Here is a 19,757-nt window from a genome sequence, read left to right on the forward strand (position 1 = left end):
ATCAGGAGTTCGAAATGTGAAAATTGCGAACAAAGATACAGCAATTGATTTTTCATGCAGGGTGAGATTAAAGGGGGTGAGAAGGATTCCCCCTTCTCCTCTATCTTCAGCCATCCCAACCAGGAATAATCGTCTCTCACCAACTGGATATGGAAACCATATTATTGCATATATCATACTTATAGAGTCCACATCAGTTCAGTTCATTTTAATTTTAAAGTCCCATAGCTAAGCATAAAAATATCTTTAAACAAATTATGGCAGATGTGTACCACATCCAATGCCTTTTAAAAACCATGTAGCTAATCGGTATTTCCTCAGACATCTATAGGGTGTATTTTTTTAAAGAAAATATTGAGTTGAGATGATTCCCGATCAACTCGTAAGAAGTCTAAGTTTGGAATGTTTGTAAAACATTTGACAAAGCATTTATTTGTAACATAATTATTTGTACCTAACGACGTTCTTCAAGCACTGAAAATACTATCATTACATATACAAAACCGAAATCCTTTAGATCTCAGAGCAAGCAAGGAAAGTCAAACGCTCGAAAGTTGTTTTATTTCTCTTTTCAATCTTCGGTGGATAATATAAAGAGCCGTTTGACTTTAGAGTTTAACTTCAAATGGCGTTGTGTTTGTGTTGCATTCGATATTAAAATTAGATTTTAAGCGATTAATGTCCAATTCTAAGTACTATATCTATGACTTAGGTAAAAGTAAGTTATCGTCCTCTGATAATGTCACAAATTCTGTCTAAGAAAGGGGAACCTTTAATTTGACCTAGGAATAACATCGAGATGAGACGAGTCGAGAATTGCCACAGCCTAATCTCGTCTCCTGTGTGGTGAGTTTGAGTTTGTTTGAGTTGGTGTATTAAGTCCATTTTATTAACAGTTAGGCTAATCGGGATCCGAACCACTGTGCCACATGCCTCCACCTGGTATCGAACCCGTTGATTACAAGGCGACGACGGTACCACTGCGCCATCGGGGAGGCCCTCTGGTGTGCTGAGGTATGTACTTCTCGTTCTTGTTTGTGTTTTTCTTTTGTTTCGGTGTCCACTCAGAAGTTGTTAAAACTTATTCTATGTACTTTATATCCACTGCATGGGCTAATTGGGACTGAATCTGTGGTTTAAAGTGGAATCCAAAGCTCAGTGCATGTTGGACCCTTCAATTACAAGGCGAGATATCTCGTCCTGACCTACGAAATGTTTAGTATAAGCAACACGTACATTGTGTCACCACTCAAAGTTTCACAACGTATATATCATTAAAGGAAAACTTTTCTTAATAACATTTTTCTGCTTTATATCTTGTTTCGATGCTGTGAACCGTCGAAATACGGAATTATATTATAAACAAATTAAACCGGGTAGCACAGGCTCGCAATTATTACTAATGCATTAACTTTGCAATTACAGTAAACAAAATACACGACATTTTGAAAAAAATAAGACAATAAATTTAAATGCTTGGTATGTCTGATAAGACACACAGTAATTTAAATTTATTTTTACCAATTTCTTCAAATATGATACCAGAGTTTCGAACGAGATCATCTCGGACGTCAAGTATCGCCTCGCTTTGATTTTGCAGAGATTTATTTCAGTCTCGTTTGAGAGGAAACACAGACTTTTCTTGTCTCAGTATCATCTCTATGTTCAAAAATATCTTAATATATAGGTTTAAGTATAGTTTTCCCTCTTACAAAGTTGTACCCCCCCCCCCCCCAATGTCTCGTTTCATTTGTGTAAGTATTTCGTTTCGGAAAATGCCATTTGAAAAATTCAAAAGAAAAAGTCAGTCATATACTCTTCTGATGAAGATTTATATATTATCTTTGAATCGACGCGACCATTTCTTTAGAAAACTGTACCCCCTTACGCAAAGGAGCATTCATCTGGAGCGTGATTTTCTGAGAGTAAACTTTATCTGATTCCATCGTTTTACAGAAATTTTACACAATTTTCATCTCCTTAAAGAGGTTTCCAAGAACACAGGTCAATGAACTAACTACATAGTAGCAAGCACAATGTAGTAGAATAAGTTTTTATTGAGCGAATTGAAAATATGTTACTTTAACAGTAGCACCTTGCGTCTGTCAAATTAACTAAAGGGCGGTATAGGGGGTACAACGGGATTTTCGGATTTAGGGGGTACAGAACCCCCTTCAAAAATTTGAGGGGGTACAATGTACCCCTGTACCCCCACACCCCGTTCCTGCGCCACTGATCTTCCGCAAACAAAGGAAATGCAAGGAAAACCATAAAACTGACGGTAAAAAAACGAATTACATTGTTCACTCTATTAATACATTCTTACGCATTCTTCTGTGGTGTGGCAACATGGCGCCACAACGCATATAAATCGTCTCCAAAATATACAAAATAAAATATTTTGATTAATAACAGGCGTAGATAGGTATATTTCCAATGTACGGATATGAGAAATGCTCGACCAAAAAACTCTATTCGATTTCATGCAAAGAGAAAAATCAAATTTTGTTCCAAAGCAATCTCACTATCCATATCCTACAATCCACAATATTGGTCAAAGGGAGTCATACCCGCAAAATGCCGCGTCTTGAAAAATAAGAATATGCAACTGAATGTAACATTACATAAAGTGAGAAGTCGTCTAATTCGATGGGGGACTCAATAATGATCATATAATGTTAAGCATACTGTATAATGGAAATTTGTCAAGTATCTCCATCTAAATGTAGAATAAGTAGATCGGGTCTGTACCTGTGTGTATCTCACTATGTCAAGGAATGCTTATAGTAGATATTATCTTGTATACATGTTAATAACCTGACCATCTGTGGTAGGGAAAATTACCCTAGTAACATGTCAGTTGTGTGAAAGAGTGACTCACCAAGAATATCTATACAGCAAGTCCAAGGAAAAATGCCAAAATTGATAACTTCAAGGCAGTTCAAAGATGCTGAAACTTATATCAAAATTATACCGCCATGGTGGTCTCGAGTCAGACTCTGAACCATTTTTCAGTTGTTATTTACAATATATTTAGTCGTTTTGCTTTATATCTCATTAGTGCTCGTTGTGGGTGTGGTTCGCGTGGAGGTCTAGTGTAGGTTTGCAATGTATCTTACGACCCCCTTGTTCCATACCCAAACTCGTTTCTACCTGGTACTTGTTGAGTTTTGTAATGTGATATTTTGATTCTGATGATTTCAGTGTTAGGTTCTTATTAATTATGCTTTGCCTGTTCTAATTGATTTATTCGTAGCTATAGTTTTACCCTGGCAAACTTACGTGCGTTTTTTAATTATTTTTTTTATTCGAAATAAACTAATAGATATCTGAATCTATATTTCAAAATAAGTTTTGAGTTTTGTTGAACTACAAATCTTACCATATTCCCATAGTGGAATAGCCTCTCGTGCTAAGTATTGTTGCTGATATTATTGCTGGTATATTTCACATATCCATTTCTCTGTTTCATATTAAAGAAAAATCAAATGATGATGAAGAAGTAAACATGTAAAGGAAGAGTTAGACAATTTTGAAATGCATAGACCCTATTATCACGGTATTCTAGGGGTGTGCAGGATCCCGAAAAGTCGGGACCGGGATCGGGGAAAAAATTCCCGTCCCGATCCCGACTTCGGGAAATGACTTCCCTACTTTTCGGGATCCCGAGCAGTCGGGAAATACCGAATGATCATTTTAAAAAGTTGTTAATTCTCGACGTTTTCTGCATTGCAAGTGTCTGAAACTTATCGGAAATTGTTTGTTTTTATTCCATAAATGCAAAAACAATCACTTAAGTTGAAAATTACGTGTACTATTCGAGATTTTTAGAGCTTCGGAAAATTTCGAACATTTCCCGTCCCGAAAATTTCCCGACTTTGTCGGGTAATGGCGAATTTTTCCCGTCCCGAATGTCCGGATTAAACAAAATTTTCTGTCCGGACCAAAAATATTCTGTCCCGCACACCCCTACGGTATTCTAGAAGATTACATATTCAAAGTAAATTAAATAATGAACGCATTAACAATAACTCTTAAACAATTCTTAGCGTTTTTACATTTACAAACTGGATTGTACTTCAAAACCGGATATTTTTGAATTATTAACACATCACCGCATTTCGTAACGTTACAGCGATGTTACATATTTTTCTAGAGCCAGTAACCCTCACACACACACACACACACACACACACACACACACACACACACACACACACACACACATACATACATACATACACATGGAAATATTTGTGGTTGTAGGATATATTAGGCTGAATGTTTAACCCATTCTTCCAAAGTAATATTCTGGGTTCGCTAACTATCTGCAGCGAAAACTCACGTGGCATGTAGAAGGCGACACATCCGCAGTGGGACAGAGTACTGTTTATGACACATTCGAATTCGCAGTTTTCCTGCGTGTAGATCTTGAAGTACCGCAGCTTCTTTTCTTCTGGGAAGAAGCAGCCTCTCTTCTCAGGAGAGTAGCCTCTGAGGTTGTCCATGGTCGTAAACATGGAAGGCTTGATGGCCACAATTATATCCCTGTCTTCGGGTACTTTCAAGTATTTGCCTGACATCCTGGGCATCTCTGCAGGATTGTGCAGGAGCATCTGAAAATGCAATTAAGACAGTTTTAATTTTACCTGGTGTGAAAATATTGCTTACATTTTTTCATAATTGGAACTTATCGTACTACTGACCAAATATTACTTCTTATAGATCTGTTGTTGAAAAATTTCGAAGCATTATCCTGAGGTTAGAGACCAATTTAGATGCAGAAAGGAAATTTGAGCTTTCCAAACTCCATATTCCGAAGATGAATATGATGTTTGCTCTTCAACAGATAAGTTTGGGAAAAGATTAAAACTTTTCTAACTCCATATCCTGAATATGAGAATGTTGTTAGCTCTCGAGCAGGTGCGTTCCAGAAAATGAACATGCGAAACTGACTGGAGTTCAGGCGAAGATGATAGTGATATCGAGCAGGTGAGTTGTTGTGTCTCAAAATAGAGACACCATAAGAAGTGGTGTGATCAGAGAAAGGATGAAGGTGCAACATTCAATAATGGGTTTTAAATAAATGAAAAGAGTTGGTATTGTTTGGCCAAACCAAGGAGGATAACAGATTACAACAACAGTAATAGAATGGACTCCATCAGTAACGTAGAAGAGAAGAAGGGTATTTATAACACGATATACGACAGAAAAATATTAAGAAAGGAAACAGACATGTAAGTAGGTGCAAGAAGATGTGCTGCACACTATATATTAGAGGGATCCATGAGTATTACCGTGCACTTTATGTGACCCAATAAGAGCTTCAAGAATTGAAAGAAAACTCAAAACAAGCTGTTGACAACATCTGCACCAGCATACATAAAAATCCATCGCTTAAAAATACACAGGATGTAAGAGAAAAATTAATGAAAATAGTCACGGTAATACTCATGGATCCAACTGCACAATGTGCAAAATAAATGAACAGTAAGCTATTTAAATGTATCGTTGAGTTGATTTGAGTTGATTTAGTTTATTTTACTTCGCGTTTTGTGCCTCTTGGCTAATTTGCGAAGATGGGGATGAGTGATGAAATGATGAAATTGATGAATGGACATTCACAAACAACCAAGCCCGACCGGGATTCGAACCCGGGACCCTTGGCGTCGCAGCGCGATGTGCTAACCACTCGGCCACAGGGTCGGGCTTAAATGTATCGTATCTGGTGCTCTGTTGATCCACATAAATTTCATTTGATTTATCAGACACTAAAAAATAAAATGGATAAAAGATTCAGTTCATGGAAAGAAATGTTAAAGTGTTAAGAAACCTAAATGAGCCCAAGGTTTGTTTTGTTCTATTCCGTGCATGAAGAGTATCAACAGAAACACATATTTTTTAGTAGAAGCAGAGTTCATACCTTAAATCCCATGAACGGTTTGTTACATATCTTGTCCATGACCATATTGTTGACTATTTTCACAATTTTGAGTCCATTCGTTAACCCTGTTCCAAAACTACGCCGTGGGTAAATTTGGTATGTGTCGCTTAATCGTACACCTTTGTCATATCCGTCTTCTAGTGTCCAATTTTGTACTCTCCTCCACTGATCATGTGTGTCTATATGGTGGATAGTCCTGTAAGAAATATGAATTATGTTAGTCAATATCCTGGTCTTCAATTTATCTTGTTTGAAAGAAAATACCTATAGGAACATGCACATATGTACATTTTAATTGCATGATTTATTCTTAAGGCAAGCAAATAATTAGAAACATGGATACACTCACCCTGTATTTGTGAACATGTCTTTTGGACTGAGCATGTTGAACGTGCAACATAATCCTTCTTCCGTTAACATGGGGAAAAATACATCTGTACAGTTAAATATCGCTTGGGATGGCCAGATGCAAGCAAATATGAGCTCGTCGCAAGGCGTTCCAACCTACATGATAAGATAATATAAATGTTTATTATTAGAATTTGTAGTACCGTGTAACCAATTTACCGCTGCAGAATTGCAAAACCCATTAATAATGATAAGAATTAAACTTAACAAATATCAAGAGAACTTATTACAACCATCGAATGTGTGCGCCTATATGTAATTGCTTAGGTTTCTTTCTCAAAATCATATACGCCGAACCCTGTGGCCGAGTGGTTAGCACATTGCGCTGCGACGCCAAGGGTTCCGGGTTCGAATCCCGCTCGGGCTTGGTTGTTTGTGAATGTCCATTCATCAATTTCATCATTTCATCACTCATTCCCATATTCGCAAATTAGCCAAGAGGCACAAAACGCGAAGTAAAATAAACTAAAACCAATCAATCAATCAAAATTATATGCAGTAAAACGTCTCCTTACGGACACCTCTTAATAGCGGACACCTCTAAATTACGAACATTTTTTAATTCCCCGACAGAAATATACGGGTTTAATGGCAATATTACTTCTCAATAACGGACATTCTTAATAACGAACGCGGACACTGAAAACTACCTCCACAACGCAAATAAAACTTCTTAATAACGGACAGCCTGAAAGAAAACGGTCACAATTCCTGGAATACGACACAACAATGGCCAGTATTTCGAACTAGCGCGCATTGTTTCATGTTACACCGAACGTATTTGTTTTTAAAAGTGCAGACAGTAGACAGTATTCTTTGTGGTTATCTTGAGAAGTGTGTGTCACTTCTGATACGATGTCGCAGAAACGCAAACGACTGACTTTAAAGGAAAAAGTTAGATGATTATTTTGGACAATCGGGGTCTGGCCAGAAATACTTAGAGCCTATTTAAAATGAAAGAGCATTTTGAATGCAGTAATTTAACAAAGGATTACACTACGTGTACTGCATTTTCTTTTTTGAAATTAGTAATGTATGTATTGATACTTTAGTAAATTTAAATTCACCGCATGTCGTACAGTAGCTATTTTGTTCCTTGAATGTAGGGAAAAAACATGTTCGTAAAGTAAGTACTGTAATATGCGTATCCTATTGTGTAATATCCTACACTTTTTTTCTGAATAGTGGACACTTCTTCATAACGGACATTTTATTTTTTCCCCAGGCCTGTCCGTTATTGAGAAGTTTTACTGTATTCGTTTAGTAGATATTCCCTAAGGTTGTTCATACGAAAGGCGATGCCAATTACATAAATGAATAAACAAACTGATATTTATTTTAGACAAGAAATTACTTGTTGTATCCACGTTTATGCTGTTGGTATTGTCGTATGTGACATTGCGTTGGGTGATCTTAGAAGATGATGGACTCTTTCTAAGTAGAACAGCGTTACAGCCATCTAATTAACAGACTGGAAACGATGGGCTTATTGTCAGAGCCCTCCGGAAATATCAAAGTCCCCTCGAAAATTTCAATAATCTGGCAGAACAATTTGGCAACCCCGTTCACTTTGGCCTTTTTAAAAATTCACTTTAACTTAACGTAGAATCTACTTTTCTGGCTTTTTCGTAATAATAGAACTGATTTAGTTCACTTCGTAATTTCAAGTCAAAGTAATGAACACATTTGTATTATCGCCGGTTTTGATAACTGATAACTAGTAATATGTAGTAAAATTCCATTTCATTGAAACTCAACAATGAACACATGTAGAGCGACAGGGCCCTAGAATAAATTAGATTCCAATGGTACAGTAGCAATTCCTATCTAACCAAATTCTCTCTTCTAGATCGAGTACACAGATGACACACATAAACTACTCGTACAAGCTTCTAAGATGTCAGTGGCACTACAAAATACTTACATCGACCAAGAACTGAACAGTATCTTCATTTATTACCGCTTCACCCAAATAGAACTTGTACATCGCCTTGCATATGAGAGACAGGCTACAAATCTTCCTGAATCTAGAATTAGATAATAATGTATAAATGGCAAGACACATTAGAAACAATGCAATTACTGCTTGCAATATTTAAGTATTATTTAATGTACTTAATGTTTATTGCATTATTTAGTTTCTATTGCACTCAATTTCGCGAAATTTTACGGCAGGCCGGTGGCAGGCTCCACACGCTCTGCGTTCGGCCGCTACACGGGAAACCAACAAACACGAAGCATCACATGTCGAAAGGTCAAATCTTCGTGGAGATACGGTCTTCAAACTCACGAAAAAATGTAGAGCATGCTAGAGTTTTTCGTCTTCTCGAAAATAACCGAACCGAGCCGAAAGCAGAGAGAACAGCTAGCAAAAAGCAAATCTACAGTCTGCGTGCAAGTGTCAACACAATCTCGAAGAAGGATCATTGTTGTATTGTAAGCACTGAATTATTGAAATTAAGTCAAAAAGAATGAAACAACTTAACACAGTTATTATGACGTTACTATTTATGATAGAAAATGAGACATGGCATCAATATAAACAAGAACTCTGGAAGCTTTACTCACATGTCTCACAATATAAAGATTCAACATGGGAACCACGTGTAACTTGGAAAAGGTCCAAACGATAATCAAATACTTGCTATGCACGAGACAGCAAGTCGTTGTCAACGGTTTCGAAGGGATTAACAATTCGCAGTTGTAACTTTGGCAAATCTTATGGAATGCTGAAACATATGCATTACTACCGAAAAGCATGTGGAAATGTCTTTGCACCATTGTGATTGAATTAGTTCTCGATAGCTCCAACACACAATATGGCTTCTACTGGTCATTAGCCATTTTGCGACACTGGCGATCCTGGTGGAGCAGTAGAAAAGCAGCATTAGCACACTAAATGGGAATAAAACTTCCAGAGTTTTTCTTTATATTGAGGTCTTGTTTGATTTTCTGTCATAAATAGTTACTTCATAATAACTGTGTAAAGTTGTTTCAATCTTTTTTACTTAGCCCTAAATTACATGTAAACAAACTTCTAAGCAATACTTTTAAAGTTTCACTATATGTAAAACCTGTCAATAATGTCGACCTTCAGGGGTTAAGACAAATATAATGTCCCAGGCACTGACTTTTTGAAGCACTTTATGCCCAGTAAGGGTAATCGGGACTGGACCTACAGTTTAAAGTGGGATCCGAACTACTATGTGCCTCCACCGGGAATCGAACCCGGGACACCTTGATTACAAGGCGATGGCGCTATCACTGCGCCATCGGGGAGGCACTGCAGAACATATGGCTGTTGTCCGCGTCACTCATCTCAAATTACAACAATATGTTGTCAACTACGTGAGTTTCCATACAAACAAATTCAATGATGGGTTTTGGGTAAAACTTGAATGTGAAGAAAGGAATGAAACTCCATTCTAAGAACCACGAATAGCACAAACTTGTCCTGAATGCTATCAAACTCGAGATACTATTCCTATTTAATATGGTACCTTGCTAGAATATGAGGACGCATATATTCTTCCTGGACATATGATATCAAAGCATAATTCCATAATTTAATTTCAAGCTTCAAGTGAATCGCGTGAACAATAATTTATGCAACTAAATTGGTATCACTTTTCTGTTAGTTTCAGAGCTTTTCGGAATAATCTTCCAGTTGTAGTCGCAGGAAGAAATTACGGTTGAAGTGAATTTTCTATTTTGTTACTAGTGTTGCGAATTTACCAAAACAAACATGAATATTTTAATTGTATAAGTAAAGTTGTAAGCAATATAAATTATTTTATTTTCAATAACGTGACCAAGAATTTTGAAGTAGGAAGGAGAGGAGTTGAGGAATATAATTATTATTAATTGAAATGTTCTTTCTTTTCTAGGAAAACTGGGGCAATTGTGCGGAGACAGTAAGGTAAGTACCTCGTTGCTTGCTTTCTCTTTAAGACGACCCTTCGCCACTGAAATCTATATAATTGTCACATTTTTTACTGAGGACATGAACTTTTGGTGCATGAATCGCCACAGTTAAAGTGTAATTTTGATTCTTTTGAAATGATCGTGCCTGACTGTTCTCTAAATGCATTTTACTGATCATACTGAAAATCAGCTGATAACAATACCCTTTCAAAGAAAACATACGTTAATACGTATTAAGTTATCAGATAGGGTATAGGGTCATAGTGTATAATAATAAATATTGTAACGACCGCCTCTTTAAGGAAATTCCACTCCTATATTGGAAAATATCTTATTCGTATACTTTTAAGTTATTAATTTGCATTATAGTATTTATACATAATTGTTTTCATAACTCATGTATATATTTATGTTTTATATGTTGCTATTATATTATTCGCGTGTTTTTGCAACATTCATTCATCCTAATTAGTATATGCAACGTTTTCATTAAATCCAAGATGGCTAGGATTATTTCGAACCTTAACACAAATGTTGTTGTTTAAGCGCATATTGAATATATTTCTTCTAAATATCAATCTTTGTTCAACAATAGACAAGATCAAGGTATTTTAATCTTCGTTATAGATTCATATACTAAATCTTTCTTTATTCATTTTATGTGCAAGGGCAAATATGAATTGCTTTATAAAGTCAGTTTCGTTATTTGTTGTCCTAGTTAAATATTGTAACGAATGTTCGAGAACTAGTTTAAATTTCTTTAAGGTATATCAGCTTATGATTGAGTCTGTGGTTACAGATGTGATTGTGTAAGTGATTTGTTGCAAAGATAATTTTGTGTTCTAAGTTAGAATTTGAGACTTTATAGTTTACTGTTTGAATATTAGTGTCGTTCTAAATATATGTGCGACAATGTGAACATTAATTCATGAAAAAATCTAAAGGCCGTAAAGCCAAATTTGCTGGTACAAAACCAGCTGAATCCAACATGGACACGGACATTAGTGCCATGGAACTTTCCAGCAACGTGGAAATCATAACTTCTGTAGAAGAAGTTAATAAGTTGAATTCTCAGTGTAATAATATAGATTACACCCAACAAAGAAGTAAATCAAGTTCCAAAAAAGTTTATGAGCAACAGGTATTGAAGTACAGAAGTAATCATTTAGGTCCGTATGAAATATTTGTGATATCTAAACATCAGGATGCCTCAGGTGGAAATGGCAAAGGAAACATTGGTCAACTTCACATTTTAAAATTAGGCCAAATAGTCAGCAAAGAAAATATTAGAGGTTTGAAAGAGATAGATAGCCTTGGGAAAAATCTAGCTAGACTTACATTTACGACATCTAATTATGCAAATGATTTCCTTTCGAATCCATTACTGTTACAGAATAATTGGGAAGGTTTTGTTCCATCACACCGAGTACGAAGAATGGGAATTATGAAAGATGTACATCAGTCAATAAGTGAAGATGAAATATTGCAAAATATAAATTCATCAACAGCCAAAGTAATAAATGTAAAACGCATTGTGAAGTATAAGTACGAGGAGGGTACTCGCGTTGCTGTTCCAACTCGAACGGTAATTGTAACATTCGACTCGCAATCCTTACCACAATATGTCACACTGTTTTACAAAAAGTTTGATATTGATAGGTACATTCCCTTGATTAAACAGTGCACTAATTGTTTTTATTATGGGCACTTCAGGGCTAATTGCAAAAGTAAATTAAAATGCAAACGCTGTGGTGAGAATCACGAATCGTCCTCTTGCACAAATAAGATCAAGTGTTTCCATTGTAATCAGGAGCACACTGCAATTGACAAAAACTGTCCTGAAAAACAACGCCAAAAGGAAATAATCAAAATTATGACAGTTCAGAATGTTACGTTTAACGAAGCTATGAAGAAAGTCCCAAAAATTAACTATATGTATGGATATCAACAGATATCTACTGGCCATGTTCAGGAAATAGAAAAGACAGTAATGCCATTTACATATGCTTCGATATCTAACAATTCGAGTAGCACCTCATATCATAATAATATAACACAAGATCAATACAGTGTATCTAATAAAAGGCCATTGTACAGTTCAAAGAAAGCTGGAAAATATTTGGAAGAGACTGAGTCTTCTCAAGGAAAACGCCAGAAATCTTCTCAAACATTGAAACCATTTGGACAAAATGAATATAAAAAGAGAATGACAAACCCTGATTATTCTTTGTCAGGATCTCGAAAAGACAATGCTCCGGATTTGTCAACAACATGCCAACAAAATAAATTATTTGTTCTTGCAGAGGCGGCTCAAGCTGTCCAGCCAAATCGGGCACAAGAACAAAATTCTACAAAATTCCTAAATAATTTTTCATTATTTATAGAACAATTATGTAGCCTAGCAGGGACTTCGACATTGAACGTTAACCAGGACTGGACTTGCATTGCTACAAGTATTTTACAATACTTATTTCAACAATTATTTCAACATGCCAGACAAAGTCTTGAAAATATTACAATGGAATATACGAAGTTTAATTCCTAATAGACATAATTTACAAAATATTTTATCTTATTTTTCTGCAGATGTCCTTCTTATACAAGAAACGTGGTTGAAAACTGACTCAACATTGAAGTTTAAAGGTTACAATTGGATAAGAGATGATCGTTTAGATGGATACGGTGGTTCAGCTATAGGTGTTAAAAGAAATATACAGTATGACATTATTTTGTTTCAAAATATAAACAGTCAAATTCAGATTACAGGTGTTCGGATTGCTGATACGTCTTATGTATCAATTTACTGCCCTCCCACAGTGCACCTCCCTGTTACAGTGTGGCAGAATATCGTTGGGCAGCTTCCACCAAACACTTCATTTGTGCTGGCAGGGGACATTAATGCACACCACCCTATGTGGGGCTGTTCTCTAACTGATCGATCAGGTAAAGATTTGTATAATTACTTGCAAGATTCCTCAGCTGTATTACTCAACGACGGAACACCTACAATAATCTCAAGACCTAATGAACAGCCGAGTGCTCCAGACATAACTATTACCTCAAATGATATAGCTTCAAAAATCCATTGGAGTGTATTAGAGAAGTGTTACAACAGTAATCACATGCCAATTATGATAAGCTTTCAACATAATAAAAATATAACGTGGTTTACTATGCGCTCTGTACAAAACAATAGTCAATATATATCAAGAAGGGTTGAATGGCAGAAATTCTCCGGAAATGTAAACAATGCAATAAAGAATGAATTGCTGAAACAAGAAGTATCGTATGACACATTGGTGTCTCTCATTCGACAAGAACAAATAAATGCAACAGTATCTAATTTTGGATCTAGAAGAAAAGTGACTCCGTGGAAGACAACGGATTGCCAGAAATGGGTAAACGAACGACAAAAAGCATACATAAATTATAAGGAGAATCCTACCATCAATCATTTTATTAGATATAAAGTAATTGCAGCAAAAACTCAGAGGTTCCTTAAGAAATCAAAATCATACTTTTGGAAGTAATTTTGCTCTACATTAACTAAAGATTCTTCTATTTCAGTGACTTGGAAAATAATAAGAAGTATGTCCAATAATAATACTTGTCATTATTTTGGAGGAGATATCAATTCAGCCTGGATAAAAGAATTTCACCGCAAGTTGACACCAGATACGGTTGAAACTAATCTTTGTCAATTGTTAAACTCTATGAAATATCCAGAAACATCCACGTTAGAATCGCTATTCACTATGGAGGAATTAGAATATGTTGTTCACAAACGAAAGAAAACGTCTCCGGGTTTAGATGGTATTACATACGAATGTATTCAACACTGGCCTTTGAATGGATATGAAATTTTACTAAATACATACAATTCAATATGGAAGAGTGGAGAAATTCCATCACAGTGGAAAGAAGTGGTGATAATACCCATATTAAAACCAGGTAAACAATCAGTAATACATACGAACTATAGACCTATTGCAATGTCATCATGCCTTGCTAAATTATATGAACATTTAATACTGAACAGACTCACATGGTGGGTCGAATATAATCAGAAATTACCGAAACATCAGATGGGATTTAGGAAAGGAACTGGAACAGTAGATGTATTAGCAACACTAATTTTAGATATATGGCTATCTTTCATACGGCGGGAATTTTGTATCGTAGTTTTTCTCGATCTAAGTAGCGCCTATGATTCTGTCCTTCCAAATTTACTGTTACAAAAATTGGAGAAAATGAACGTTCCACGTAATTTTATAAAAAGTATTCTTGGATTATTATTGGCACGTAAGTTGTACATTCGATATGGAGGACAGTTATCCACCGCACGTTATACACATAAAGGTCTACCACAAGGCGCAGTGCTGAGTCCCATGCTATTTAATATGTACACGGCAGATTTAGGCTCAAAAATTCTTCAACACACTCGTCTATTACAATATGCAGATGATATTGTTATATACACTAGTAGTAAAAATATTCAAGAAGGGGCTCAAAAAATTCAAAAATCTCTGGATGAATTATCATCATGGTGTGATATCAATGGAATTGAAGTAAATCCAGATAAGTCTTCGGTGGTAGTTTTTAATAAGAAGAGATCTCATTCATGCATATCAATAAATATAAACGGAAAACCTATTAGTCAACAAAGAAGTCATACATTTTTGGGACTTATATTAGATGAAAAACTTAAATGGAAGTCACAAGTAGAACTGGCACAATGTAAGGGATCTCAAGTGTTTAACATAATAAAAATGTTGACAGTTAAGAAAAAGTGGGGTGCTGATCCTAAATTATTACATCAGATCCATAAACAGATGCTAAACTCAAGACTAGAGTATGGTTCCTTTATGTACAATGATAATTTAAGTTGGGCTTTTAACACGCTATCTTCTATCCAATAAAGCAGTTTATCCAGGATTTATGGCCTTTGGAAAGGAACTCCAAAACAAGCAACTTTCGTAGAAGTAGGAGATCCACCATACAAACTTAGAGTTAAATATCTTGCGAGCAAATTTTTACTTAAGAAAATTGCCAACACGACATCTCCGATCATACCAAAACTTCAATTGTTAGACTCTTTGATGCTCAACAGACGTACAGCAAAATATAAATCCAGATTACCTATACTATATTATGCTTATAAGGACATTAATAAATTTCAAGCTAATGTTATTCGTTTACCTAATGCACCATGCTTCATGACAGACTACTTTAATATGATATCTCCCATGAGGATTCATTTTCCTGCCTACCCAAGTAGAGTTTTCAGGAAACAATCCCTACAATTTCAAATAATATATATCAAGATTACATACATTCAAAATTACAATGTGAATATCACATATATACAGATGCTTCAAAATCAACATCTGGAAAAACAGGAGCAGCATTTTACTGTGATAATTCTGCAGAATTCAAAATTTTTCCTTTGCCATCGTATCTGTCCATTTACACTGCAGAAGCTTTTGCAATACGACAGGCATTGCTTTATGTACAAAATAAGAAGTTAAATTCAGTTCTAATTGCAACCGATTCAGCCTCTGTGCTAAATTCTTTACAGTTTGCATCATGGTCATGTCATACGGAATGGTACATTGTTAACATAAGAATACTCACACTGAAATTAACGAGATTGGGATATGATATCAACTTTATTTGGACACCTGGACATTCTTTAATAGAAGGGAACAATATAGCAGATACTTTGGCAAAATATGCAGCGAATCAAACAATCCAACGGCCGCTTTCAATAAAGATTCCGTCCGTAGTTTTGGAATCACACACTAGAAAAATACTATTTACTGACTGGCAAAGCTTGTGGACAAATACTGGCACTCAATGCGGTAAGGCCTACTATGCTATACAAGAAAGAATTCCAAAGGAATGTTGGTTTAAACAGATTCAACTCTCCCGGAGTTCCCTCACAACTATAATGCGCTGCAGGTTAAATCACACTATCGCCGTAGCTCACCTTTACAAGAAGAATTTAGTGACTTCACCAGTTTGTTTGTGCAATGAATATACTGCAACTCCAAACCACATTATATTTCAATGCAAACTTTATGAAACTTACAGAGAACCATTTTTACAGGAATTGTACAGGAGTGGACATCAAGCGCCACTGACACTGCATTGTTTACTGACTTCACCTTCATCCTCGGTAATTTATATTCTTACAAATTATCTTAATAAGTCTAATATAATTCTGTAAAAGTGTAATGAAATTTGGAAACTATTTATTATGAAAGGAATAATTGTGAGTAAATATTATGTGCATACATGTATATAATACCAATTGATAAATTGTTAACTGGTGCATGGATTTTGTCCACAACCAATAAATATTTTATATATATAAAAAAAAATATTGTAACATGTAAGCATAAAATGCACTATCTCGCTTTCAATAATATATCGTTTTCCTATTGGCTGTTAATTTTAGGAGTGGAGGAACAACGCTACGTGTTTTTGGCGATGTAAAAACTTCCACGTTGGCATTTTTAATTGTTGCCAACCTGAACTTTAGCTAATTAACATTGATGTAGTATATAAATTATCAGTTCTTCTTGTGATATTTCTATGTTATGAGTTGCTAGCATTGTAGAAAGAACAATCTGTTATGCTGCGCCTCGCGCTTGGGGAGGCAGTTGAGGTCACAGATTAGAAATAGGTTGAGGTCTTGTTATCTACGGTAGTGGTCCAACTGACCAGCCGGAGCAAGAAGCAGAGTGTTGCGTTTCGTGGCTCCGTGTCCAGGAGTTACGAGTCGTGGCACATGGCATTATCATGCGGTTACGCACTTAATACATTTTTTATATTTTGAAGAGTTTCTCCTATTCCTACTCACGCCGTTGAATTACACTTACTCGCAACCAAACAAACATAAAGCCTAGTGTAAGAGATCCAAATTTTTGTATTAATCGACCCATGGCAGCTATAGACGACCCAAGTGCTCTTCGTGCATAAACTTACTATATTTAGCCTGTTCGATCTACCCTGTCGTTGCGCTTTAATATATTAATTCTTAGTTTCAGGAGAATGTAATTTTTGGAAATGTATGATTTGCTACATAATCTTTAAGGTTTACTAAACCCATTTTTTATTACCTATTAACACGAGAAATTATTACCTTCGTTGAAAATGACGTTTGAATAGCCACCCTATCGCGCTCCAGTGTAAAGCTTAAGGCAAAGGAATGACGAACGAAATTATTTGGGGGACACACCAGACTCCGGAAAAGTTTGGCAATGAACAGCCCCATTAACGTCTGCGTCGATTTATTATCCTTTTTTCTGATAACATCTGTTACCTTGTTGACCTGCAGATCGCCAGAATATCGACAACTCGATAATTTTGTAGTAGACGTCGTTAAACTGATGTCTACAGATTGGTCAATCCAACTCCACTATCGAGTAATGAGTGAGATGTTACTAGTGATAGATTGTGACACAATTTGAAAACTAAGCCTGAAATAGATTAGACAATGGATCTTCCTTCTTGAGCTGGTTGCCTGTGACACAATGAACATTAAAAATAATAGACGATTCATTTCAAAATTTTAAGAATATGAAGCTTCAAACTGCAGCGTAATGCTCACTGTATTGCAAGCGAGAGAAGAAAAATATATGACTATCAACTTCAGTTCGCGAATTTGGAGGGTCTTTTTTCATCTTGCTTGACATGTAGTGCCTATCAACCCACTCCCTCTATGCTAACAGTTCAATTTACAATCATAAATCATTAAATATAAATACTTACTCTGGCGATGATAAAAAATCAAGCTCCGACTCTTTCATTCTCTTCAACTGTTCCAACGCTTCCGTCAGGTTGAATCTGGAGTTGTTGACCTTCTGTTCCGAGCATATGGTGACTGCCGGGAAGGGAACTTCAGAGATGGACATCGTGTTCCCAGAGAAGGTCACGAGCACAGGGGAAGTCTCCCATTTAATCCAAGTCTGCCTGATGAAGTACACGCACGCCACCAGTGACAGTCCCACGAACAGCAGCCAGCAGAACCTTCGAGAGAAACAATGATAATTTTATGAGGTTGCTCTCTTCAACAGCGAAGTGGAAGCACACATACTGGAATAACCTCAGCAAACAATAAGTGAGAATGTGGCATTCACTCACACAAGTGTGAATCTTTGCACGTTTGAAGAGTATTAATACAACTTCTTGTAGTTTTGGAGCCACTCAAATTTCACATTCAAATCCAAAATAGCGTACATTTAACAAAATGGCGATTAAATTATGCATGATACTTTTGAGAGCCAGGATTGAATGTTTAGGGATTAAAGAAAGCTTTTCTAGTTCACTTAAAATATACGCAGAGAATGTTTAACACATGTTAAAAATCTATAAAATACTTAACGAACTTACAAATTCACAGATTATAAAGTGCTGTGCCAAGAAACTATAGTAGAGGAATTAAACAATATTTTCCTATTCATATACACTCTTTTTTGCATTCGTTTCCCACATTTTATTGCACATGTATTATTCTATTTACATATTATTTAACTACATACCAATTAGAGAAAGCTGTAGGTGCAGTTTTCAGAGAGAATACACTAATCGGAAAGCAAAATGATCAGGAAACCAAATTACTTGAATTTTAATTATTCATGGGTGCTAAGTACGGATATAACAATAAAAGTAATTACTTGTCTCTAGCATTTAAAGACTTTTATGGTAACACTTTTAAATCCGTACTGTCGAATATGTCATATCTAGTGATGAAATGTTCCTCACAAATACGGGAATATTCGTTGTATATGTGGGAAAATATGCGTCTTTATTTCTTTCATGAATTTATACATACGTATTTTCAAAATAATATAACCTTTTTACGATAGTGATTTATTCACTAATTCACAATGCACTTAATATGTTAACTTGACTAAACTTCAGATTTCAATTGAAATGAATGGTGACTTACTTATGAGTTGCTTTGTGTGCAACGATATATTGTTACTTAAAAAAAAAGAAAATGCCGGGGGCTCATATTATACAATGAGGGTATTATCAATGATGTAGTTTCCAGTAGGATATTACCCTACAACAGATGTAAGAAAATTCACGGAATTCCTTTGGTCAATTCGAAGCAAGTCATTTTGAAGCACATATTGCTGACTCTAATTAAGAACTAGCTTCTAATTTATTGTATTTCCATAAATCTCGGTAATATTTCCTGGATTTTTTGTTGATGTAATGGAACTCACCTTTCAAGTATTGCGATCTTCCTTTCTCCGAGATACTTAAATCCATGAAGTGTGGAATATTGACAGTACTCTTGGAAGTACTTGGCCACAGGATTCATGTGAAGGAGCCTTTTTGCACCTTTGTTAACAAATCCTTGAGAGCTGATCTTGCCATCTGGCTGCGTTTTATTTTCAGTCAGAGAAAATGGGTAGCGGTTATGTCTCAAGCCAGACTAAAAAATTAGAAAAGATGGACAAATACA

General features: G+C 35.7%; 1 protein-coding gene across 1 annotated transcript in view; it reads right to left on the reverse strand.

Moving 5' to 3' along the window:
* The window catches only part of LOC145990542 (uncharacterized), a 147,038-nt gene that overhangs the window by 98,643 nt on the left and 28,638 nt on the right, over nt 1-19,757 (reverse strand). The window contains exons 2-7 of the mRNA XM_083126236.1: nt 19,516-19,727; nt 18,053-18,310; nt 8,277-8,379; nt 6,294-6,448; nt 5,924-6,140; nt 4,346-4,616 (exon numbers count right to left, since the gene is read on the reverse strand). Of these exons, the coding sequence (XP_082982362.1) occupies nt 4,346-4,616; nt 5,924-6,140; nt 6,294-6,448; nt 8,277-8,379; nt 18,053-18,310; nt 19,516-19,727 (1,216 nt within the window). The remainder of the gene's footprint in view (nt 1-4,345; nt 4,617-5,923; nt 6,141-6,293; nt 6,449-8,276; nt 8,380-18,052; nt 18,311-19,515; nt 19,728-19,757) is intronic.

Source organism: Lepisma saccharinum, chromosome 7, assembly GCF_977018435.1.
Source record: "Lepisma saccharinum chromosome 7, izLepSacc3.1, whole genome shotgun sequence".
Classification (NCBI taxonomy): Eukaryota; Metazoa; Arthropoda; class Insecta; order Zygentoma; family Lepismatidae; genus Lepisma; species Lepisma saccharinum.